The 23,371-nt window shown below is 34.1% G+C and overlaps 1 protein-coding gene across 2 annotated transcripts in view; it reads right to left on the reverse strand.

The window, feature by feature from the left end:
• Positions 1-481: 481 nt before the first annotated feature.
• Positions 482-23,371, reverse strand: part of KLHL1 (kelch like family member 1) — a 267,087-nt gene continuing 244,197 nt past the window's right edge. For both annotated transcript variants that reach the window (XM_075422821.1, XM_075422810.1), the window contains 3 exons: positions 17,475-17,687; positions 12,757-12,928; positions 482-10,970 (listed from right to left, as the gene is read on the reverse strand). In XM_075422821.1, coding sequence (XP_075278936.1) covers positions 10,911-10,970; positions 12,757-12,928; positions 17,475-17,687 — 445 coding nt within the window. In that variant the 3' untranslated portion in view covers positions 482-10,910. The remainder of the gene's footprint in view (positions 10,971-12,756; positions 12,929-17,474; positions 17,688-23,371) is intronic.

Raw genomic sequence — 23,371 nt, forward strand, 5'->3', positions numbered from 1 at the left:
CATGACGTAGATGGTATGGAATAAGGGGTGGATAATGTCCTGGGTTTGGCCAGAACAGGGTTAATTTTCACCGGACTCCAGGAAGGGGCACAGCCGGGGGGTGGGGGCTGACCCCACCTGGCCAAACAGAGCCTGGTATTCCATACCATGTGACGTCACGCGGGGTTCCGGTGGGGGGGGTGGCGCGGCGGGAAGGCACTCGCGGCTTGGGGGGGGCGCAGCGCCGGTCCTGTTTCGGGAGAGCGGCTGAGTTGTACGGTTCGTTGTTGTGTTTTCTCCTTATTTGTATCGTTGTTGTTCCTGTTTTCCCTCTGTTTGCTGTTCTGTTAAACTGCCCTTATCCCGACCCACCAGTTTCTGCCTCTTTCTTTTCATTCTCCTCCGCACGCTGGCGGGGGGAGGGGCGGCCGCGTGGCGCTTTTGTTGCCGGCGGCAGCCGAAACCAAAACACCTCCACAACACGTAAAAACAGGCATATTTATTTTTGTACAGTGAAATTTTCAGGATTCAAATTTCTTAAAAACAAGTTGTGTCAAACAAAGCTGTGTTTCAAGTTTAACATTGTGCTCTGTCTTCACTTGCGTTGTATACACACATATCGAAGATATAAAGGAATCATGGCAAAAGTATAACATTCATTAAACTGCTCTGCAAATATTGCAAAAACGTAGGACAGCTTAAATTAATGTATTTGCAACCACATTTGCACATTTTTCCTAATGTATTTATTCTCTTATATTCCAAATCATTGTACACTTATTTTGCTCTGTAGTTCCTTACCATACTAAATATACGTCAACATCCCAAGATACTCCTTAGATACTAGTATTGTTTTCAACTAAAATTTCAAAACTTCTGACTGGACCAGTCCGACACAAAAGTCACATAATACATCTGCAAACAGTTGCACTTTCATATGACAGCACTGGAAAGTTCATATTTGTGCATACTGCTAACCACATCATTCCTACTTCAACCACATTCCACCTGCAGAGAAGACTCAGCCTTCAGTTTCTAGTCTCTTACACAGAGGAAGCAGCCGTAATCTGATTCAAGCTCTTTTGGCATGCAAGGTGAAGGCAGAAGCTTTTTAGTTGAAGAATAAGTCATCCGTTAGCATAAATCTGCTGACACTGTGTTTTGATTTGACCATTCTAGAAAAATTACTAAGAATTTTTTTTGTTTTGGGTTTTTTCTCTTTCAGTTAATAAAGTCCTCCATTCTGTGCATAACAGTTACTTCTGTGTCATTTTAGTTATGACTCCTCCTCTGTCTAGTTCTAATTTTACAATTAATTACAATTTATGACAATATAACCTACCAAACATACACTGAAATTAGATAGGACATAGATCTTATCTGTTTATTGTTTGGAGGGTTTTTTTAGTTGCTTTTTTTTTTATGGTTGCTTTTTTAGGAGGCAAGAAGGGAAAGAGCAGTCAAGCAATTAAAGTACATTGAAGATTTTTATTTCATTTTCTTTACAATTTTTTTTTTTTTTTTTTTGTGACTCTAAGTCAGTTCCCTAATGTCAGCTAAACATAATCAAAGATATCTTAGTTTCCTGTCATGGAAAATATGTTTTTAAAAGGTTATGTGTTGTGTAATCTCATTTCAGCAGAATCCTGCCATAGGTTTTTCTGCAAGGTTCTACACACATAAACATGTGTTACATAAACATCTTAAATAAAATATAGCCAAAATTTTGAAAAATGGAATACAAAATAACAGCCTGAATTTTAAGAGCAAAGAAAAAAGTCTGTGATTTTAAGAAGTGCTAAACATTCACAATCTACCATGAAATGAACAATGGTTGTTCAGAACTGCACAAAGAAAGATCGTTGAACCCAAATGAAAACAACAGAGTAATTTACTTACAGCAGCTCCACAACGGATTTGTTATTTCAAAAGTTACCTTTAATCACAAAACGTATATTTCTTAAACTATGTCTGTATACATAGAGTTGGTAAAGACTATGTAGTATGGTGTAAACTATTCATGAGGTAAATGATAACATAGATAAATCTGTAAGAAAGTGAAGCAGATTTACAGTTTCAGACAGATCATAGTATTTTGCATTTATCTACACTTCATTGTGGAATTTCTACTAATTTGGGTGCCTAAATCTGGGTTAGTCATGTTGGCACCTTTACAAATCGAAGAGGAAAACCGTGCATCCCAAGCGGGTGATGTGTTTGTGTGCTTGTATTTGGATGAGAGGAACCGTTGGGTGGGAGGTGTCTGCTTTTCTCCAGTTTTTCTCTTCCTACACAAGGGTCTGGAATAGCTAATACCCATTGATTACAGCAATCTAATGAATCTAATGTTTTTAAACAATCTTATTTTACATTCTGAAGCTTCTGAAGTTTAATGATAAGGACATGTTTTGCAGTTTACTGTATTAAACTGGTCACTTATCCCTCACATGTATCTGGATGTCTAAACCTTAAGAAACCAGCAGTTGCAGCTACGATTGTCTGAATACTTTTTCTCCTTCTAGGTTAATAATGAAATATCTTATACTTCTTTTGTCTGCCATTTGGCAGAACAAAATTATCCACTCTCTGAATATAATAACATTGCTTGTTTCCAGAGCAGGGAAACTGTTTCTGTTCAGTATGTAGCTGAATCTTGCAGTTATGTTCTAAATAGAATTCCTGCCATAGTTATTTGAAATAAATGTTTGTGTGGCCAGTTTCTTCTAGGCATTTATCAGATTTTAGAGATTCAATTTGCCCAACTTAAATATTTATCTTAAGAATTGTAGGTGTCCACAGTGTGAATGTCCGCATCTGAACCTTTTAAGCATCTTTGAAGTCTTTGGAAAGAAACACACTTTTAAAACATGATTTGTTTTGCCTTTAGAATGAGATGAATCATGTCCTAGAAATACTGATTTTGCTACTCTAGCTATAAGAAAAAGCTTAGGATCTATAATTCTGATGAAACATTTACACAGTAGTTACCTATATTTGAGAACTCTGTGTAATAATGAAATGAAGAACTGGATATTTATTCATTCAGCCTGCTATTGAAAGTCTTCTTTCTCTTTTTCCTTTCACATAGGACAAATAACCATTTTCAATTCATTGATATCCTGGAAAATATACATATGTAGAAACAAGAAAAAAACCACCCTAAACCTTGATACACTCCATTTCCACAATATGCCTTCATGAGATTTTCCACTACGTGACTGAAATTTCCCATCTATATCTTTACAGAATTGCACTAGGAAATATTTTACCATTAAACAGAAAAACTAAAGCAAGAACTCCACATTAGGCAATAGCAACTACTGTAGGTGACTTTTTTAAAAAGTCTGCTGAGTAAGGGTTATTTACTCAGGACTTGCTTGAAGAACAAATTTCTGACTGAAATGATGTACAAAAGCTAATTTTCATGACAAAGAGGATCTCTCCGAGTTAGCATTTCCCGTACTTCACCATATCATGCCAGTATCAATAAGTATTAATTGACTGTGCTCTCACATGCATGTTCACTATATGTGTCATTTATTGGAAAATCAAGGATAATATTTTCAAACTTAAGCAACTGAGGTAAAACATTTTTAAATTCAGCCTTTCTTCTCACCCAGGTTGGTTGCAAGATGCCACCTTCAAATATCCAATGGCACTGGGTGCATATCTATATAAATATGAGCGATCATGGATTCTGTTTGCCTACACATAAGCACCTAGTATCATATGGGATACTTTAGAGCTTCCTGTTTGAAATTCTGTTGCCACTCCAAAACTTCATCTGTATCATACCTGCCAGCCCAGTGTAGATGTCTTAGGTAGTTTTGGGCATCTCAGATGGTATTAGACACTTATGTGGGGGCAACTAAACTGAATGCTTATCTACTTAAGTATCTCACCTTTGGAACAGTATTTTTCCCTGGAGGCCTTCAAAGGCAACCCTCTCCAGTGACTTTTGTTGGGGGCAGACTCTATACTAGAAATAGTTCTGTAAGGATACCAGACTTTACACACAACCTAGCCATCTAAGTGAAGAAGACTGAATATGATACTGGTTCCCAGACCTAATTGTAAAGAGTACTAGACTTCTGCAAGGGCAGATTTTTTTATATATATATTTGTATTTATTTTTTAAGCAACATATTGTCATGGAAAATCTGGGAAAATATGGAGTGACAGAAGTATAAGTTGCTCATACCCCAGCTTTGACTGCTTTTCAAACCCTTGGAAGTTGACAGATGTCACAGCTCCATGGATTCCCAAAGTGAAGCTCTGGATAGCCAGTGATTACAGGCTGTATTGTTCCCTGTCACTGCATTTCTTACCTTTGCTAGTAATTTTCTTTATGGTTTAATTTCCATCAGTTGCAGTCCTGCATGTGGACCAGTGTTTCTGCCCCTAAGTGTACCTAATCCCCATATACTATGAATCAGAACAATAACAAGGGAATTTGCAATGAAATGTAAGGTTGTGCCAATCTGAGCAGCTTTACACTGGATTTGGAATAGGGCTGAAAAATAAATATTCTGCTGAATATTTCATACATTCTCATTTAAGTTAGAACATATATATTGAATGGATAATCTATTTTTAAACAGAAATGTTTCTGAAGTTACTTTTATGTATTGAGATTCTCTTCTGAGTTGGCAGAAAGCCTGTATTACCTAGTATAAGTGTATCTGCTTAGTACAGCAGATGCAAAACTGTTGAAGAACTTGACATTCTCAGAATTTAAAGTATGTAACTAGTTATTGACTACTAAGATATATTCAAGCTACTGTTGTTCAATACCAAGATTTTAAGTATTACTTTGGGATAAATGTCAGTTTTTCTCCTTTTATGGTGAATGTACAAACTCAAGTCCATCTTATATAAGAAGGAATATAAGAAATGACTGATTTCAAATAGCACTTCAATTTATGAGCCAGTAGATTGATTGTAAAGTTATTTCCCTAAAATCAAATTGCTTCTGTTGAGAATAAAATGTAGTACCCTTGGGGAATGTCTTCTCGCAAGTAACAAAAACCTATCTCTAATACTCTTTCCACATTTCTGAGATATTGTCATTCTACTGTATTATCCTTCACATAATATTTTCTAATCTTATAATTTAATAAAATTATACCAATTACACTGGATGCTATATTTGGTAGGAAAGCTAACTTTGAACCAAACTTCTACCGAGGTTGGAAACATGCTCTGTGAGCAATTTGGGATCCTGATTTCTGATTTGTGCATACCACATGGAAGCTTCAAATGTGAGTTGTAAATATTGCATTTGATATTTTATTCACTCAGCTGGAGTTGTCCTTTGGATCAGAAAAAATCTGGAGTCCATGAGACAGATCCACAAACATGAGCATCTACAAGACATCTGGATGGCAGCTCTGGGATGATAATAAATTGTGCGTGACTAAACACAGAGTTTTTGAAAGTTGGAGTAATCTGTGAATAGTTGGAAGCTCTGTGTTTAAAGTGTTTACATTTTTAGAATGTTTAGATTTATTTTTTGAGTGTGTAGATCTTTAAAAGACTGAAGGCATATCAAACAAGTTTTACTTTGGAAAAGAAAAATAAACTTTTCTTTTTTATGCACATCCACTTTTCATGTAGAGTGGTAAGGGATTGGTTAGCTGTATGGTGTACTATGATACCTGCTGCTTTCATCAGAAGCAATTCTGTGGGAAACTGTGCCTCTTGGTAGAAAGCCTCTGCAACATAAACAGAAACTGGGGGTGAGGAGGGGAGAAAAGCAAGAAAGCAGAATTGTACATAGAGCAAATGTGCAGTGGGATTGTGAGCATATAAAACTAAATACAAGTGTATGTATGGGAGATGGTAATGGCAAAAAAAAATGCACCATGTCCTGTTCCAGGCTATGAATTTGATATAGGTAAATATTTTCATACCTGTTTTTGTACCATTAAATTTCATACACAGCCAAATGTCTAAGTTTTCCCACAATATTACAGAATTATTCATGTAATTTATTACTGTTATTTCATAACAGTTACAAGAGCTTTTTTTAAGCCTTCGCAGAAATGCCTCCTCTATTTGTTCCTAATGAAATAACTAATGTAGTGTCATAGATAACAGGATATATTCCGTTATGCCCAGCCTATTGTGAGCACAGTAATAAAGCAAGACTTCTAGAGTGTGAATTCTGCTGTGGAAAACCTGCATTTCATTCATAATGACAATGTGCAGTGTTTCTGCTTTTTACTCATGGACTCCAGGTCTGAGTCATTAAAATTTGCATAACTTCAAACTTATTTGTGTGTTATTTTTATTGAAGTCATTGAAAAATGTTTAAGTCATTGACAAATAGATTAAAGGGAATTTGTTTGGGCCTGATAAACATATAAAACAATCTGAATAATACATATAGCTTTCTAGATACATTTTAACATGAGTACTTTTTAAATAATTGTCAGTTGATGGCAGTTTTCTGTAGAAGAGGATACTCAAGGGAATCATGTTTTGTCTGTGCCAAAATTGTTCCCTTATGTCAATTAATGTTAGGTTAACGGACTAACTTTATGAGACAGGCAACTCCCTGAAAGCATCCTTAAATTGCCTTGATAATTTGAGTGGTTTCATATGATTAAAAGACCGTTCTATATGCAAAAGGATTTTATTAAAATTTACTTTTGCTTTTAAATAATATTACTATTGTGATTGCAAGAACACATACACAAATAGGTAATGAACAATTCTAATTAAAACCAAAGTAACAATATTCTTACCTTCAGATCTTTTTATTGCCTTATTTGTGGCTTTGATTTCAATGCACAAATTTTCAATAAAATTGGACCATAAAATGTCAGTAATAAAGAGCTTTACTAAATAATGATTATTAAATGACATTTTCTATGTAGATCTTTAATAATACTGATTATATTTCTAGCACCCCTCACTGTCAATAATAAAAACTGTAAAAGTAAAAAATAGCTTAATGGAAAGTCCAAAACTGCAAAGTAATAAACTGTTCCACAAACAACAGAGGATCACAAGATTAGTCTTTCTTTTGAAAAAATGATTTTTTAACACTGTTGTATTGGTAGAAAGGAATTAAAAATGGCACCCTCAGAGTCATAGGAAAAGATATAGCTATTTCGCTTGATCAATTTTTCTGTTGAACTCAACTTGAATTATTCCACGTTTAAAAAGCCTCTAATGTTGTCTAGAAAATCATATTCTTGGAGTTTAACTATCTAGCTTTTTGAAAGGAATTAAATCAGGTGACTAATTCATTTGAAAAATAGAGATATAATGTTACGGTATTTTTCTTGGTTTTATTTACTTAAATAAGTAATCAAACTCTGCAGAAATATAATTTCTTCTATGATTTCTTTAATGATTGGATTCATAAAGATTAAAAGCACTGCCACAGTTATAACACTGATGGGTGTATTCCCTCTTCTGGCAAACACACTTATTTTGTCTTTTGGGTATTGCTTCTATAATCACTTAATCACTTCCACGATAACAATCATCGTTTGTGCTTTTTCCTTTTTTCTTTTTTAAGCAGCAAATGTTTTATCCTCAATGAAGGGAAAAACAGAAAAGAGAATTCTGCATCACAATCAGCTGTCACTGATCTATAATGTCGCAAAGGATTTGAAAAGAGTTAGGTAGGGAAACTGAAGAAAGAATATAGACTTAATTTCTTTGTGTCCATCTAAGCTTTTGAACGTAAATCCTCAGGAAAAAGAATGATCACTTTCTGCCAATATTTTTTTCTTTATGATCATATAAAAAATTGTATAGATGCATCCATTTTAAAATAGCTCTTCTAGCATTCACATCCTTGACCTTCCTCCTCTCTCAAAACCAGTAGCAGCAAGAATCAAATTAATAAAATCTCTAATAAATAATAAAAACAAATGAAAAGGACTTTTTGACACATAGAACACAGAAATACAAGGCTTCTCAGTAGTCCCAGAGGACCTTAATTTTAATTACCCCAGAGGACCTTAATGTTAATTACTTTTACTTATGTTTGATTAATACAAAAGATGTTCATATATAAGGATGGGTAACAATAGGGAAAAAATGGGTATAACTCCCATGTATAAGTACTGGCTAATGTGAAACAAAGACTTTCTAGTAAAACTGGTTGACAATCTGGGAAAAAAAAATGCTATAAAGAATAAAAAAGAATTGAAATATAGAGAAAATGATAACATTTTAGAACATACTTAGAATATTAAACTCCAAAATTTACAAGCAGCATTTTGAGGAATTTAATTATTGATTTCACTGAAATTACTATCTGTTGCAGATCTGATTCCCTTGTGATTTTCATTCTGTGAAATCAAAGGGATTAACTGAAAGAAAAGGTAGCATGCTAGATTATCAATGATGAGACAATCTGGGTTTTGAACAGACAGCTGCTTTTCCTGTAAATTGTAATTTCCTGCAGTATTGCTTAGCACAACTCAGGCTGTCAGAAGTGATTTTAACTCTTTTACATAAAAAAGGGATCTTAATGGATCACGTACATCAAGACTAAGATTACATATAATTTTGCTTTTAAATCCATTCCCTTTGAAGTCAAAGGAAAAGCTACTATTGTTTTTAGTAAGAGCAGAGTAAACAAGGTGATAAGAAAAACTTAAAATGTAATTTAAAAATTCTCCCTCAATTCGGTTTAGAAGAAACTCCAGAACATATTCACGTAGGTGTATAAAACGAATCTGAAAGGAAAATTTGGCTCTTATTGTGCCTAGATTTTACATAATGTAAATAAAATAAATTAACAATTTATTCTTTCAGCATAAAAGAATCAATCTGAAAAATTTCACAGGAGAATAATGTTTCATTTTGGACAAATAAAGGCAAATTGAAAATATGTAAAAGGAAGTGGAGAATAAAAAATAAACTTGAGGCTAAATGGAGGATAAAAATGATCAAGGCACAGAAAGCAAATCTGTCATGGATTGCAACTAAGAGAAGTAATCCTTTTTTGAAGGTCAGTATGTTCTAATGTGTATGAATATAATGTAATCAAAAGGAAATTCTGGGAATAGAATTAAAAATAAATTTCTAAGTTCATTAGGTATCTGTGTAGGACAATTGAATGCTAATGTCTGTGTTTAATTGCATCTATAATTCTAGAAACTTCCTGGTTCGGTCTCAGAACTTTATGTTTATGTTAAGCAAAATTTGAAGAGGGGTAACCTTTTTTACTCAACAAGTTCTTATAGCTGGGGAAAAATGGACTTGCTTGTCTGTGGAAGAGAGACTAATTGCAAATCAAAAGCCAATTGACTGTGGAAAACTGATATTAAAGATTTTGCAGTTGATTCCTAATTAGGACAGAACTGGAGTTCATTTTGTGGCAGGAAACAAAGATCTCCATGCATGCTGATGCTGTTAGAAGGAAAGACACTTCTTCAAACCAAATGTCCCAAGTAGGAGGCTGTATGCACTTTTTCATCTTAAATGGTTTATAGGTTTCCACTAGGAAAACTCTTTTAACTACAACCAGAATTCCTTCCTAAAATTGCAAGTGACAGAGGACTGTGAGGTTTCTGCTTTTGGACCACGAAATATTTCCTAAAGGATCGGCAAGGCTTTAAAGAAGAGGTCTGCTTGGTAGTCCTATTCCCAGGGCCTGTGCCTCCCTGAATTGCAGAATTTCATATTTCATTAGTGGTGTTAGGATCCTAACTGATTCAGTTGAGTAGATAGAAAACATCAGCATCAAATCTACTGCCAAAGCAAAAGCTCGCAGTATCATTACTGCCAGAAATGATCGACCCTAAGGGGAAGCACAGATGATACTAGTATATTTACCATATGAACTTTACTAGATTTAATGGTCTAATTTTCCTTACTCCACTTGCATTTATTCTGAATTTCCCACTTGCAGCAATTCTCAGTCAGAAGTGGAAAGTCGTAAATAAGAAGGTTTAATCAGGCAAAGCTGTGTATGTACGAACATCAGAAAGAAATAAAATGGAGTATTTTTATCCCTCTTGAAATGTTAGAAGAGACTATAGAATGTTCTGATCATGATTCATCTGTTACATGATGCAGTGAACGAACGGTATCAATTTTCCAGCTTTTCATCTGCTTCCAACATATAAAATATGCATTAAACAATAAGATCAGAGCTCACATGCCTAAATTGAATATAAGATTAAGAAATAATTAGGCAACTTCTTTTGACTCCCACACTTGCAACAAAGCCCCAGTGCAACCAAAGGATTGCTTTGTTTACAATTAGGTTAAACACACAGACTTCCCCTTCAATAGACTCACTTATAAGATGTATTAATACTGGCAAGGAGGTGCAATCTGAAAAAAAAAAGCAATTTTGGAGGTTTGCGTTTAGTTTTGCTTTTCTTTCTGCTGTAGAGCAACAGCTCAGTCATTAGAAATGAAATCTGAATATGCAAACTTTTCTACCTCATCCCTTCAGCAAGAACCAAATTGCTTGTTTAAATGAGAAGACCATAACCCACCTGTAGACAAGATCTGAACAGAAGAATTTTATATTACTATCTAATTTTCTCTTTTAAAAAGCACAGTTAAAAAGTGATTAAATGTACTTTGATGTTTCTGTGGTTAAAACTCACGTGGCCATCAAAAATGTTCTTGTATTCCCTCCTGCTCCTTGTGTAGAGCTGTCCCTTGATTATCTAGTTCTCCATGACACATAAGAACAGTACCTGAAGTTACCACTCCACATTCACATATTTATGCCTACAACAGCCATTTTTTTTTATTGTTCACTGGCTGTGAACAGTTTTTATGATTTTATAGGGCATAAATCTTTCTCATTCCTGAACTTCTTCAAGTTTGTGATCAACAGAGTGTTCACTGTGTAAATCCTTTTTCTCATGAAGTTACCATTCTCGTTGTCTGATAGAAAAATAATCATTTCACAGTCAGTAAAATCCAAAGCAGTGCTGACAAAGTCATGGTTGCTTGATGACTACAACACAGGCACCAGCTCTTCCAATATTTAGGGAAGCCATCTGCAGAAAAAAAAAGATACACATTAACTGAACAGCAACAAGCCATGCAAGAGATTGCCAAAGTGCTGCATCAGCATTATTTGAAAATGGTCAAAACTAATGGGAGTGTAAACTGCTAAAAATAAATACAACACACAATATCCTAGTATTGTAGTTTTAAAGTTACTTACATCTGACATCATTCACTTGAAAATGTGAGAACAGAAAAAAGAAGTTATTTTAGAGCTGTCATCGATTTTTTGAACTGTTGAAAAGCAAGGAGTTTTTATAATCTGTGGACTGTAGCTGATGCTTCCATTTTAGTCCCTCAGGCAATGTCAACGTTACTAATAACAAAATTGTATGGTTCCAGCATTCCTAAAAAGGTTCAGGTGCCCTTTAGAATAAGTTTGGCAGCTTTAGACACTATTCAAGACTGTGAGAGAATTAAAAACCTTAGGAGACTAGATCTTGCTGAAACTAACACAGCAGAGTCAGCTAATACGATATGTAATAATAACAGTACTGCTAATACATTGTAATTAATGGTGTTGTACATATCAAAGCAGAGGTGTTACATGTTTCCTAACTATCCATATGTGGCTATTCATGGGGGTTTTTTTTAAGTGAACTGGTAGATTTAGGAAAAATATCTTTCCAAATTGATTCCTTATTTCCTACAGAATGTCATAAAAATGCTCTCTTGTCATTTAATTAATAGTAGCTAAATAAGATGGGCTTCTGCATTAATTTTACAACACTTCTGTCTACATTTCAGCTTGACAATAGAAGCCCCCCTTTCCAATCATAGAAAGAAATAGGCATTTTTAGTATAATACATCTGGCCTACTTTAAATGCTTTCTTAGGATAACATCATAGAATCATAGAATAGTTTAGGTTGGAAGAGACCTTTAGAGGTCATCTAGTCCAGCCCCCCTGCAGTGAGCAGGGATATCTTCAACTACATCTGGTTGCTCAGAGCAGCGTCCAACCTGACCTTGAATGATTCCAGGGATGGGGCATGTACCATCAGCATGCTTTCAAAGTATGTACTTTTTTTTGTTAACTTTAAAGAGAACTTAGGGTGACTAATTCAGATGTAAACCTTGAGACCAGTGAAACAAATGATTTTTCAGAAAGTCTTAACAGAGAATTAATAGAAGAAAGTGTTGAGATAATCCTTTGTTTCTTTTTAAGACTTTGCTATGAATCCAAATCTTTCCAAGCACGAGTGTGATACAATAAAATATGTCCCTTCTACAAACAAATCACCAGTCCCCAGCTTCTTGCATGATACCACTATTTCTATTATACCTATTAATTCTTACATGGTTCAACATTAGAAACATACATACAGTTTAACATTTCAAAATATCCATCAAACAGAAGAAAATAGAATTGAAAAAATAAATGAAAACTTGGCTCTCTACAGTAAATAAACAAATTTTCGTATGAAGGACCTTCAGGACATGCTGGTTACCAAATAAAATTCCAGGTCCATTTTGATACTTGTTATGACATTTCTTCTGCATGAAGACCAAAAAAATCAATTTGCTGCAGAAATTGATCACAACAGGATTTTTTGTGAAACTTCACAAAATACTATTTCTTATGTCTCTGTCTTCTTCCAGTTTCTAAGTATCTCTCTGTCTTCAGAGGAAAGTCCTGACATAACAGCTGAAAAAATACTAGGACTATTTTTAAGGTTGTGGCAACCTCAGATACTATACTTTTTTTCAGAAAAGTTATGTTTTTATGTAAAAGTATCAAAATATGTTACAGATGAAAAAAATACTTTTTGATTACCTGTGTCCACTCATTGCTTTGAGGGTCATATGCTTCCATAGTGTTCAGGTACATTTGACCATCATAGCCACCTACTGCATATAATTTGTCACCAAGGAGACAGACACCAACAGCATCTCGAGGCATACTCAGGGGTGCCACCATTGTCCATGTATCAGTTTTTGGATCATATCTGAGGAAAGAGAAGGGAAACTGAATGTTCAGGGAAAAAATAAGTGTTGATTCATGTTGATCTTCACTTGAAATATAGACCTTTATTTCTGGGGAAAAAAAAACCTTTAACATACTATCCAAAATATTCTTCCTAACAGCAAAAAGAAAACACACAGATTAATTGTGTTCCCAAATCAAACCTTTAAATGTTGATTAGAAACTTTTGCTTAGCTAACCATTTGGAATGAACTAAGGAATTTGTGGGGTAAGGTGTCATAAAAAGAGATTTGAAAAGGATATAAAAGCAATATCTGGATGTATGTATATTTTATGTATATATTTTTATGTCTATTTTAAATAGGGCACTTATTGTAGCATATTAAAAATATTCTTTCTAAAATTATATTACACTATATTTTAATTTCTAAAATTATACTATACGATGCTCATAGCCAGAAAACCTCCATAAGAATTCAGAAGGTATGTTTAACTGTATTAGAGTTAGATTCTCCTTCTGACAGATTCTCCTTCTGATATTTGCTCAAGTGAAGGGAGTAGTAACATTTTTAAGACATTAATCACCACAGAATAAAATTGAGTGCAAAATTCCTTTTATATAATGAGTCATGTAAAAATTAAATAATTAGCCTAAGCTATTAATTTAGATATTCAGTAACAATGTTAAAATTAGTTAATTTCAGCAGTCATTCCATTGTATCTATTTTAGACGTCTGTCTAATAGAAATGAATCACCTTTTGATAGTCCCTCTCAGTTTGTTACTAAGGACATCTGGAGAATCAGGCTAAACTAGATACCTCATTGTTAGATGAAGAATGTTAGTAAAATAGAACACTGTATCACAGCATGACGGAATTAATTTTGTCCGTTCTTAAGGATCTCTACTATGTAGTAGAATCACTTGATTCTACTGTGTTAAAAAAAATTAAAAATCAGTGGAAAAAATAGTTTAAGGATACAAATCCTTTGACTTCAGTCATCCGCATAATTGTAAGGTAGGACAAACTTTGGACATGATAATTTCTCTAAAATAATTATAAAGGAACTTTATAACGCTTAAAAATGTTATTTATTTACAAGTCCTCTAACTGCTATATTGTTATATACAATTAGGCATCAAACCACTTTCTCCTACACTATTAAGAGACAGTATTAGCTCTATGTTCCTTTTTTAGAGGGAGTCAAGTTCTTTCAACATATTGTCTTGTAGTCTAAACTTTATTAACTAGAGTTGATAATCCTACAGAAAATCATAAATACATATGCATAAAAAAAAAGGAAAAATCTAGGCTTTTACTACAAAGTCTGTCTATAAGAGCATCTGTAACTATTTCAGTCATTCACATTTTCAGTAAGCAACTAGCAGGAATATTGTTACAAGTGCCACATTATGTTTGAACAATGGAAATTTTTGAACATTTTTAATATAGATATTGCAACAATGATGTTGCAGTGTTTCACTTTTAACTGCTTTGGTTCATAAATATGACCTTCAGGTTGGACAATAACAGAATTATCTTTAACCTTGATTAAATTGTTCTTCACTGCTAAATACATTTTAGGAAAAAATCCTACTCCTCTACTGGTTTTACTGGGACTTGTCAGAAAATAAAGTGGTAAAATGTTGGGTTCAGCTTTTAATGTCTAAAATACCATTAAAATGATCATGTTGTTCATTATACTTTGTTTTAAAAAAATATTTATTTTATTTATTCACATTCTTTTATTTTGCTATGTTTCCTTAAGAAGTTTTGAGTTAAATATCTAGAATTGTGATAAATGTCTTTTAAAACTTGAGAGGAAAATAGTTTAAAAGAGTGCTTGAACATGTGAAAGGGAAATGCATATGTTAAAAAAATTAATTTGGAACGGATTTTTTTCAAAGACTGTGACTTTTTCAATAACGGCATCTATGCCTCTATCTGAAAGAGTTTCACAAACTGTGAAATGAACCAGTGTGCAGCATTATCTTCACCTGCCTAAAGGCAATAAATTTGAATAACTCAGAATTACAAGGGCCAAGGTGAGGAGTTGCAAGGAAACAATTGTTATGTTTGCTTTTTTTTTTTTAATAAACAGCTAAGCAAAGGCTAAACAGAATTCTTATAACTCAATTTGGTCAACAAAATAGAACCACACAAGAACTTGTTTTCTCTAACTGCCAGGAAAATGTCTGAGTTTTATTATATCCTTTATTCTGCTAAAAACACTTGTATATTTCATGTTTATAATAATTGCATATGCCCTAGGGTGAGAAGGGTTATGATAAAAGTTCCTGCACTTGGAAAAAAAAAGATAATCTAAAATCAAGGTGAGACAAAAGGGAAAAACTATAGGTCACTTGCTTATGCTTTTAATAGCTGTGAAGTTTGGAGTAACATTTTGAAAAGAAACCTACTTCGTAAAATCTGCCAAAATACTTCCAAAATTTCATCATTATTAAACAGGAACTATTTATTTTATCTTTAAAAAGGAATACATTGTAGTTTCCCGGCTTGTGATGAGCAGAAAATCATCACTATCGTTTTGTTTTAGAATGCATGAATCCATAGGAAATCCTTTACAATTGCATCAACCTTAGAAGAGTTCAGCCTGGGAGTCCTAATTATCAAAGAGGATTTTCACAGTAGTCTTTAATAAACACACGTCTGCTCTCACTAGATTTATATAATGTCAAAAATAAATTTTAAAAAATATGTCTGGTTTGACAGTCTTCCAGAAGAAAACAGGTATTTCAATAAAGCACATCCTATCAGGCTGTATCAGAATGACAAAATGACTGAAGCAGACTCATTCCTGAAGAAGATCGATGCCCTAGACATTTACAGAAACTAAAACTTTCAGACTGGTATAAAATAACTTATGATGATAGGCCTCATTATCACTTACTAGTCTTTGATTTCTTAAGATATTGAGATATTTTTATTTTTTGAAGATGATGTTTTATATTTGAATGTAAAAATAGACACATTAAATTACATCCCAACCACCTTATAAACTTATCTATCACAGGGAGGGACATGAGAATTTTTTCAACTTTTAGTAGAGTCTGCCAGTTAATTTACATCCACTCTATGCAAGCTAATAGCCTTACAAGTTCTGATTCACTAGTCCCAAATTTTAGTCTGGAAACCGGCTGCCCATGAAGTACAATATCCATATTTTTTTCCTATCAGTGCAATAATACCTAGATGAGGAACACTGTATAATGTAATTCAGATACTAGTACATGAAATAGCTTAAATATATGTGGTTAAGTTCATTGTTATAATCCTCTCTGAGAAAGACAAATGTGATGGGATGTGGTTTGTCTTCAACACCAGAAGGGTTTTCTTCTCAGAGACTGAAAAACGAAAGAAGAGTTCCCTTGCAAATATCAATAAGCAGAAGTAGTTGGAAAGATATCGTACTTATTAATATTGTCACTAGCAGTCTTAATATAAATTTACTTCATTGAAAAATCTGGTTATTGTTCCTTATAAATAGAAGCCCATGAGAATAGGCCCTGTAAATACAGGCATCATGGGACTTCTCCCATGAACTTTCGATTTTTTGGAGATGAGAAGTATTTGGCAGTCTGTGATCTTTGCTTACATACAATAGAGTTGAGAATGAGTCTAAGACTGAGCAAATTCATACAGATAACATAAAGAGTACATTTTGCAGTTTTTGGATTACATATTGAGTAACTGGTGTCTGCCAAGCCAGATTCAGCAGAGCAATAACTGACATTTAATTAAAGTTTAACCCCTTCAGCAAATAAACAGATTAATCTATCCCAGTGCCTATCTTTACTTGTATGTTAAGATAAACCAACTACTCTAACATACCTACTTTAACCTTTACAACCTGTACATATTCAGAGACTGTATTTTTCCTTATTCTCTTGTACAGTACACAGAAACAGAAAAAAGTCAAACCTTCATAAAACATTTGAAGAGTACCTTCTAATTGAATGTTATTATCACTCCAACTGTGCCTTACTTCCCTACTAGATATTCTTGAATTTGCAGAGTATTCACTTGCAAAATTCGGAGTACTGTGAATACAGTGTGTAAGATGTATCAACATGTTAGGAAATGGCAGTGCTGCTAAAGGAAACAATGTCATGGACTGTAAATATACATCACCAAGCAGAGCTATATTTCTTCTTTGTTCAGCTATATTTTTAGAGTTACAAAATCTTCTAGACACAGTTTGGTGTTATAAAATTATTTCAAGGCTGAATTTTTACTTCTGCTAAGTTTAGGTTATGACTCTGCAATGTGTAATATCAAGTCTTCAAAACAAAGATTTCTTGAGTCAAATGTGAAAAGAGTGGAGTTTTGTGTCCATGATAAAATCTAATAGTACTGTGAAAAAAAGGGAAAGAAAAAAACCTTCAAAGAAATTTTCTTCTCCAGACCTCTATGGAATTTTTCAAGTAAATAATAAGTTGGCATTTGTTAGGGTAAAAACACCTGTTCAATTTTACCGTCATTTAGCTAAGAAAATGATGCTACTGGACATTATTATTTATTTTAAAAGTGCATATATAATTGGATACCTTTCTACATAGTCCAGCAGTCGGGAACAATGGTTAGAAGCAGGAGCATCATGGCCTCCAACTGCATAAAGAAAACCATCACATGTAGCCACTCCTACCCCTCCTCTTCTCTTGCACATAGGAGCACACATATTCCATTTGTTTGTATGAGGGTCATAATATTCCATTGAACTCAAACACGAACTTCCATCCCGACCTCCAACTGAATATAACCTAAGAAAGTCCACACAAATAAAAATGTTAATAAAACAAGAGCTCAGAACTGTAGAAACAAAACCAACGAGCATCTGAGGTTTTTTACCTGACATCAGCAAACAGATAAAACAAAAAAAACATCTCTTCAAATCTTATGAATTTCATATGGTCAGCAAATATAGACGATTTTAATATTATTACCATATTCGCATACTACTTAGTGCTTTGCCCACCTGAACAGAAAGGAAGATATTTTCTTTCTGGTAACAGGTATTTTCATTCTTCAATTACAGCACATACTTCCAAGAGTGCCATAACTGACACACAGATTTGTCTCTGTAGATATCTAAATCATGTAAGCAGGGTTGCTGCCTAATTGCTCATCATCTGTGAGGTGGTAATGAAAATGCTAACTTAGAATTGGTAATCCAGACAAACAAGAACTATGCAATCCATTTATTAGAGTTTCTCTGTTTCCATTGTGCATCAAAGCAGTGGGAATTAGTGTGACAACTGCTGTCGTGTATTTCAATATTCTGTCCTGTATAACTCTTTAACATTGAACAGATGCACAAGCTTGTAATTCCCCCTTCTTGGAAAGGAAGAAAGAAAAGAAAGAAAGAAAAGAAAGAAAAGAAAAGAAAAGAAAGAAAAGAAAGAAAGAAAAGATAGAAAGAAAGAAGAAAGAAAGAAAGAGAAAGAAGAAAGAAAGAAAAGAAAGAAAGAAAGAAAGAAAGAGAGAAAGCACACTCGAGAGTAGAAAGAAGAGAAAGAAAGAGAAGAAAGAAAGAAGAGAAAGAAAGAAAAGAAAGAAAGAAAGAAAGAAGAAGAAAGAGAAGAGAAAGAAAGAAAGAAAGAAAGAAAGAAAGAAAGAAAGAAAGAAAGAAAGAAAGAAAGAAAGAAAGAAAGAAAGAAAGAAAGAAAGAAAGAAAGAAAGAAAGAAAGAAAGAAAGAAAGAAAGAAAGAAAGAAAGAAAGAAAGAAAGAAAGAAAGAAAGAAAGAAAGAAAGAAAGAAAGAAAGAAAAGAAAGAAAGAAAGAAAGAAAGAAAGAAAGAAAGAAAGAAAAGAAAGAAAACTGCATAAGCTCCATATGCTGAAGTACAAATAATATGGAAAACTGTAGTCAGTCTTTGGTCTAGTATTCAGCCTATTCCACATACAAAACTGCCAATGGGAGGCTCATGTCCAGAATGAACTTTACACTCACAGTATAGTAGAGATCAAATATGCTGTGCATTGCAGAAAAGAATATTGCATTATGTTTTAAACATGGATTTATAACAATTACTACCTCAGTTTCATGGATAAACTGAAGAAAAGTCTTGCCTGCACTAACATTAACTCAGCAAGTAAGAAGATTATATTCCCAGGCACTGTATGTTGGTTTTCTTCATCAGAATATATTGTAAGGACTGAGTTCTGTAGGGAAGTCATGAAAAACTTCTGAAAATGTTTTAAATCTGAAATGGCAAAAATGTGGTTTAACAAAAAATACCTTGTGTTTTTAACTGTCTGGAGGCAAGAAACTTGTTTCCTGCCTCCCTTTGTAATGGTTCCCATGAGGAAACAGTTCTGATTGTTCTTTCCCACTATTACCAGGCTACATTCATTTCTTATATGAACCCCTTTGCAGTCTGTTGCCTTTTCTACAGTGCCTGGAGATTAGCTAATAGAAACATAGGCTACTTTAAAGCCCAAACATTGAGCAATTTAGGATGCAAAGGCTGTCTGCGTGAAGCAATTATTCATTCGGAAGCTTTTACTGTCCAAAGTGCTCCACGAATTCAGAGCTACTTAAATGTGCATTTACCATTATGTTTTGTTGGCATGGATGCTGATGAATAAGGAACTACTGTACTACCACTAAATATGTCCCTGAAGCCACAGAGCATTTTGGTACTGCCTGACAGACACACTTCTGCTCTGACTAAAGTAGGCACCTCTCTATGAGAGATGTTAAAGTAAATATACTTTATTGCAACTAGTTATTTGGGTTCGGCCCTAGCATATTTACCTTTCTATACAATTATCAGATATCTAGAGGTGGGATCCAATTTGAGATTGACACCCACATGTAAGTGTTAATCTATGGGTGTCCACAGTGTCTAAATTGCTGTTATGCTCAGGTTGGTCAGGTGGGTTTAAGGAAAAATTTGATTCATCAGTCACAACTGTACTTTTTTCTTCAGCAGAGAATAAGAACTGCAGAACAGCACTAAAAAATTTAAAGGTGATCCAAATACATTTACATTAATACAAATGTAAATATAATAATTTACATGTAGATGTCTGCAAGGTTGTTAATTTTATTTTCAAAGATGGGACTTGGTTCAGCTGGCCACAGACAGTGATCAAACATTATTTGTGACATCTAGGGTATGGTGACATTCCCTGCAGGTTGACAGCTATGACAAAGACTACACAAGAGAAACATGCATGATTGCTGGAGGTCAAGTAGGCTATCCTAAGGCAATTAAAATGGCAGTAGACAATTACATGTAGATAAGTGAATTAGTCCTAAAAATGAAGACCATGGTCAGACAAGGTAAACAAGCCTGACTTTTCCAAATAGGTTTCTAAGTAAAGATTTGGACACCTAAACAGTTCAGACAATTTAAAAAAATGCAAAGTACCAGCACTTCTACAGACTTCAGTGTGAATAATCCTGTGTTGCCCTAGTCTAAATGCCAGCCATTTTGTTTATTTCTGCTGGCATGAAAAATCCGCATCCACTCCAATCTCTTTTAACTGAAATAAATCTATAGGCTGACATTTCCGCACTGAAAGTGAAGCACACTTTTTCATTCCTCTATTCCAATTAAGAGTAAAGAGACAGCAAACATTGTTCATAAGCACCCGATAAAAGTTTTAGCCAGTGATTGGGATCACCTATTTTTTTGTAAAAACACTCTATGGTATTCAGAATAAAACAAAATTAATTTCCAAAATCAGATTTTGGAATGATCATTTTAGGGTTTGGTTGTGTTTATATCTCAGCAAGGAATAGCTCTTAAGACTAACAATAAAATTTTATTTCACAAAGTTCTAGTTCAGACAAATAAAAATTGAGCCATTGTTTTAAGGCTCCGTTGTGGCTGAGCCTGAAAACCTCAGTCAGGAATTGCTTCCACTCTTCAGCCAAGTTTCCTAATCCGTAGTTGCAAAGGCCCAAAATCACTGCAGAAGAACTCTGCAACCAGTGCTGAATATTCAGGACACTGTACAGCTAATTGAAACTTTTGTAATACTTCTATTCAAAGATATTTGTTAGTCTTACTTCCTGCTTAGTGCTCAGAGTCCTGTTTCTTTAGATGAATTAGAATGAATCTATTTTTGCAGCTTTGTCTTTCTTGGTAACAGTTTAGAGTAAAATTTTCTACAGGGAAAAGTATAACATATTTCTCTAAAAATCCTGAAAACCTGGCATTACTGAGATCAGATACCAGTCCTGCAATTGCAAGGTCTACTCTTATGCCTCTTAACTACATTCGTTTCTGTTCCATCAGTTACCAGGTATCACCTCTTCTCTGGATGATTTGTTGAAAATACTTGTAAGTAGACCCCCATTTTCACTTGCAAGTACTTTCAGAATTCAGAGATAAAAGACATTCCAGTGAGTCTGAATTTATCAAATACAAGTTCCTTAAAGTTTACTTTGTTTGTTAATTTCATGTTCTTCACTTACAATACTTAGTAATTTTACATTACCTTATATACGACTTCAACTAGCATCAAACACATAGCTCAATTTTTTCTGTTTCTTCCAGATTACTGGTGTGTTCTTGTAGATGCCATATCTCTTAATAATTTTGAGTACCTACAGTATTGTAAGACTTTTATTTTCAACATTGCACGACTATAAAGAAAGTTTGAGAAATCAGCATAATCACGATCACATAATAGTGATATCTTCATTCATTTTGGAGTTGAGAATATTCTGTTAACTGAATTGCACCTCTTTGTGTATCCCAACAAAACTGTCAGGATTTCTATTATAATTATCACTGTTTGGAGGGGAAGATTGACAAGGAAAAGAAAGCATCCAGTACTGTCTACTTTTGCCTCTACTCATCACAATGAAAGTTTTGCCTGTGGAGATGTTACAGACTTCTATTCCCCAATGATCTACATTTCAGCTTATTCAGACACTGTGCATAGATATGAATTTAGACCAAACTCAGTCTTCTCTGAGCTAGAAATTTGTCTTTTCAGGTTTTTCTATTAAGATGGACAGAGATTTCTAAACATTTGTATATACATATATAAGTATGTATAAAATGGCTAGAAAATGCAGTAGAGATTTCAAAGTAGGAGACATTAGGAGAAATCATGACCGGGTGGATCAAAAGCATTTATCTCAGTGCTACCATTACAAACTTTTGATAACTAATCAGAAGAGCCATTTTTAAATTCATTTTGACAAGCCAGCCTCAAAAGACTAGACTGCCTTTGATGTGAAGTAGTACGGTTTGTGAAAACAGTCGGATCACACCTTTGCTGCATTCCTTAACGAGGTTTCGCCTTTCAAAATTCTTTCACTGTGGATATCAAAGACCATATCCAGTCTTTTGCTTAGGCCCCTTTTTACCCTTTTCTGCCCTTTCAGTGTGCCTGAAAGAGCAACAGAGAACTACTCTGCCACAAAGAATATCTGCCTGGTAGAAGTAAGGGGAAGGTAATAATTTTCACCTGTGCTGGACTTCTGTATTGCTCAGTCAGTCTGTACATGATCTAGGAACCAGACTATAGGAATGGAAAGAGATGCTGCTTTGGTTATGCCAATGAAAAGTAGTTCACTGGCAAAAGTTGATAATTTTCTGAATAGAAAGCATTAATCAAGTCTTATTTCTGTGTGTAAATTTAAAATGGTATTTCATGTATTTAGTTATGCAGTAAATTAAAAACAGATACACTTTGCTCAAAAAAAAAAGTTAAGAAAAAAAAGTCATAGAGTAAGTGTCTGCAATTAAAGAAATAGGAACTACTGATAGAAAATATTGAAAGAAAAACACTGCTTGCATGGATAATATAATTAGGGCAAATTTCTACTTCCTAAACTAGAAAGTATAGTTTCCTAATAGAAAGAACCTGTTGCAAGTAAATTTAATTCTAATCAAAGTTACATGGGCTGCTTTATCTCTGCAAGACCAGCGACTGAATGCAGATTCCACCAGTTAAAAGCATTCTTGACTGTATCACACCATAAGAGAGTTAAGGCAAAACAGTCTTTGTAAATTAATCATTTACTGCGTATTAGCTTAAGGCCCTTTATCTGCTTTTTTATTTATTAAAAAAAAAATACAGTGAATCTGTCATTAAATAAGAAATTGTTATTGAATTCACAAAATTACTTCATGCTAGACAGAGCTAATGTGTTTATGATATTAATCTTCTTTGTGAGTTTAATATTTTGAGACCACACAGCTGTTCCATTTTGCTCTGTCCCAGTATCCATTTATTGCACCATTCGAAATATTTTAAAATATTAAAAAATATCCACACATCTTTGCAGTTTCTACAGTTCAGGAATAATATTTTCAGGGCTACGAGGATGATGAGGGGACTGGAGCATCTGTCCTACGAGGAGAGGCTGAGGGAGCTGGGTTTGTTTAGCCTGAAGAAGAGAAGGCTGAGAGGGGACCTTATAAATGCTTATAAATATCTGAAGGGTGGGTGTCAGGAGGATGGGGCTAAACTCTTTT

The sequence above is a fragment of the Opisthocomus hoazin genome, chromosome 1 (assembly GCF_030867145.1).
Source record: "Opisthocomus hoazin isolate bOpiHoa1 chromosome 1, bOpiHoa1.hap1, whole genome shotgun sequence".
Lineage (NCBI taxonomy): Eukaryota > Metazoa > Chordata > Aves > Opisthocomiformes > Opisthocomidae > Opisthocomus > Opisthocomus hoazin.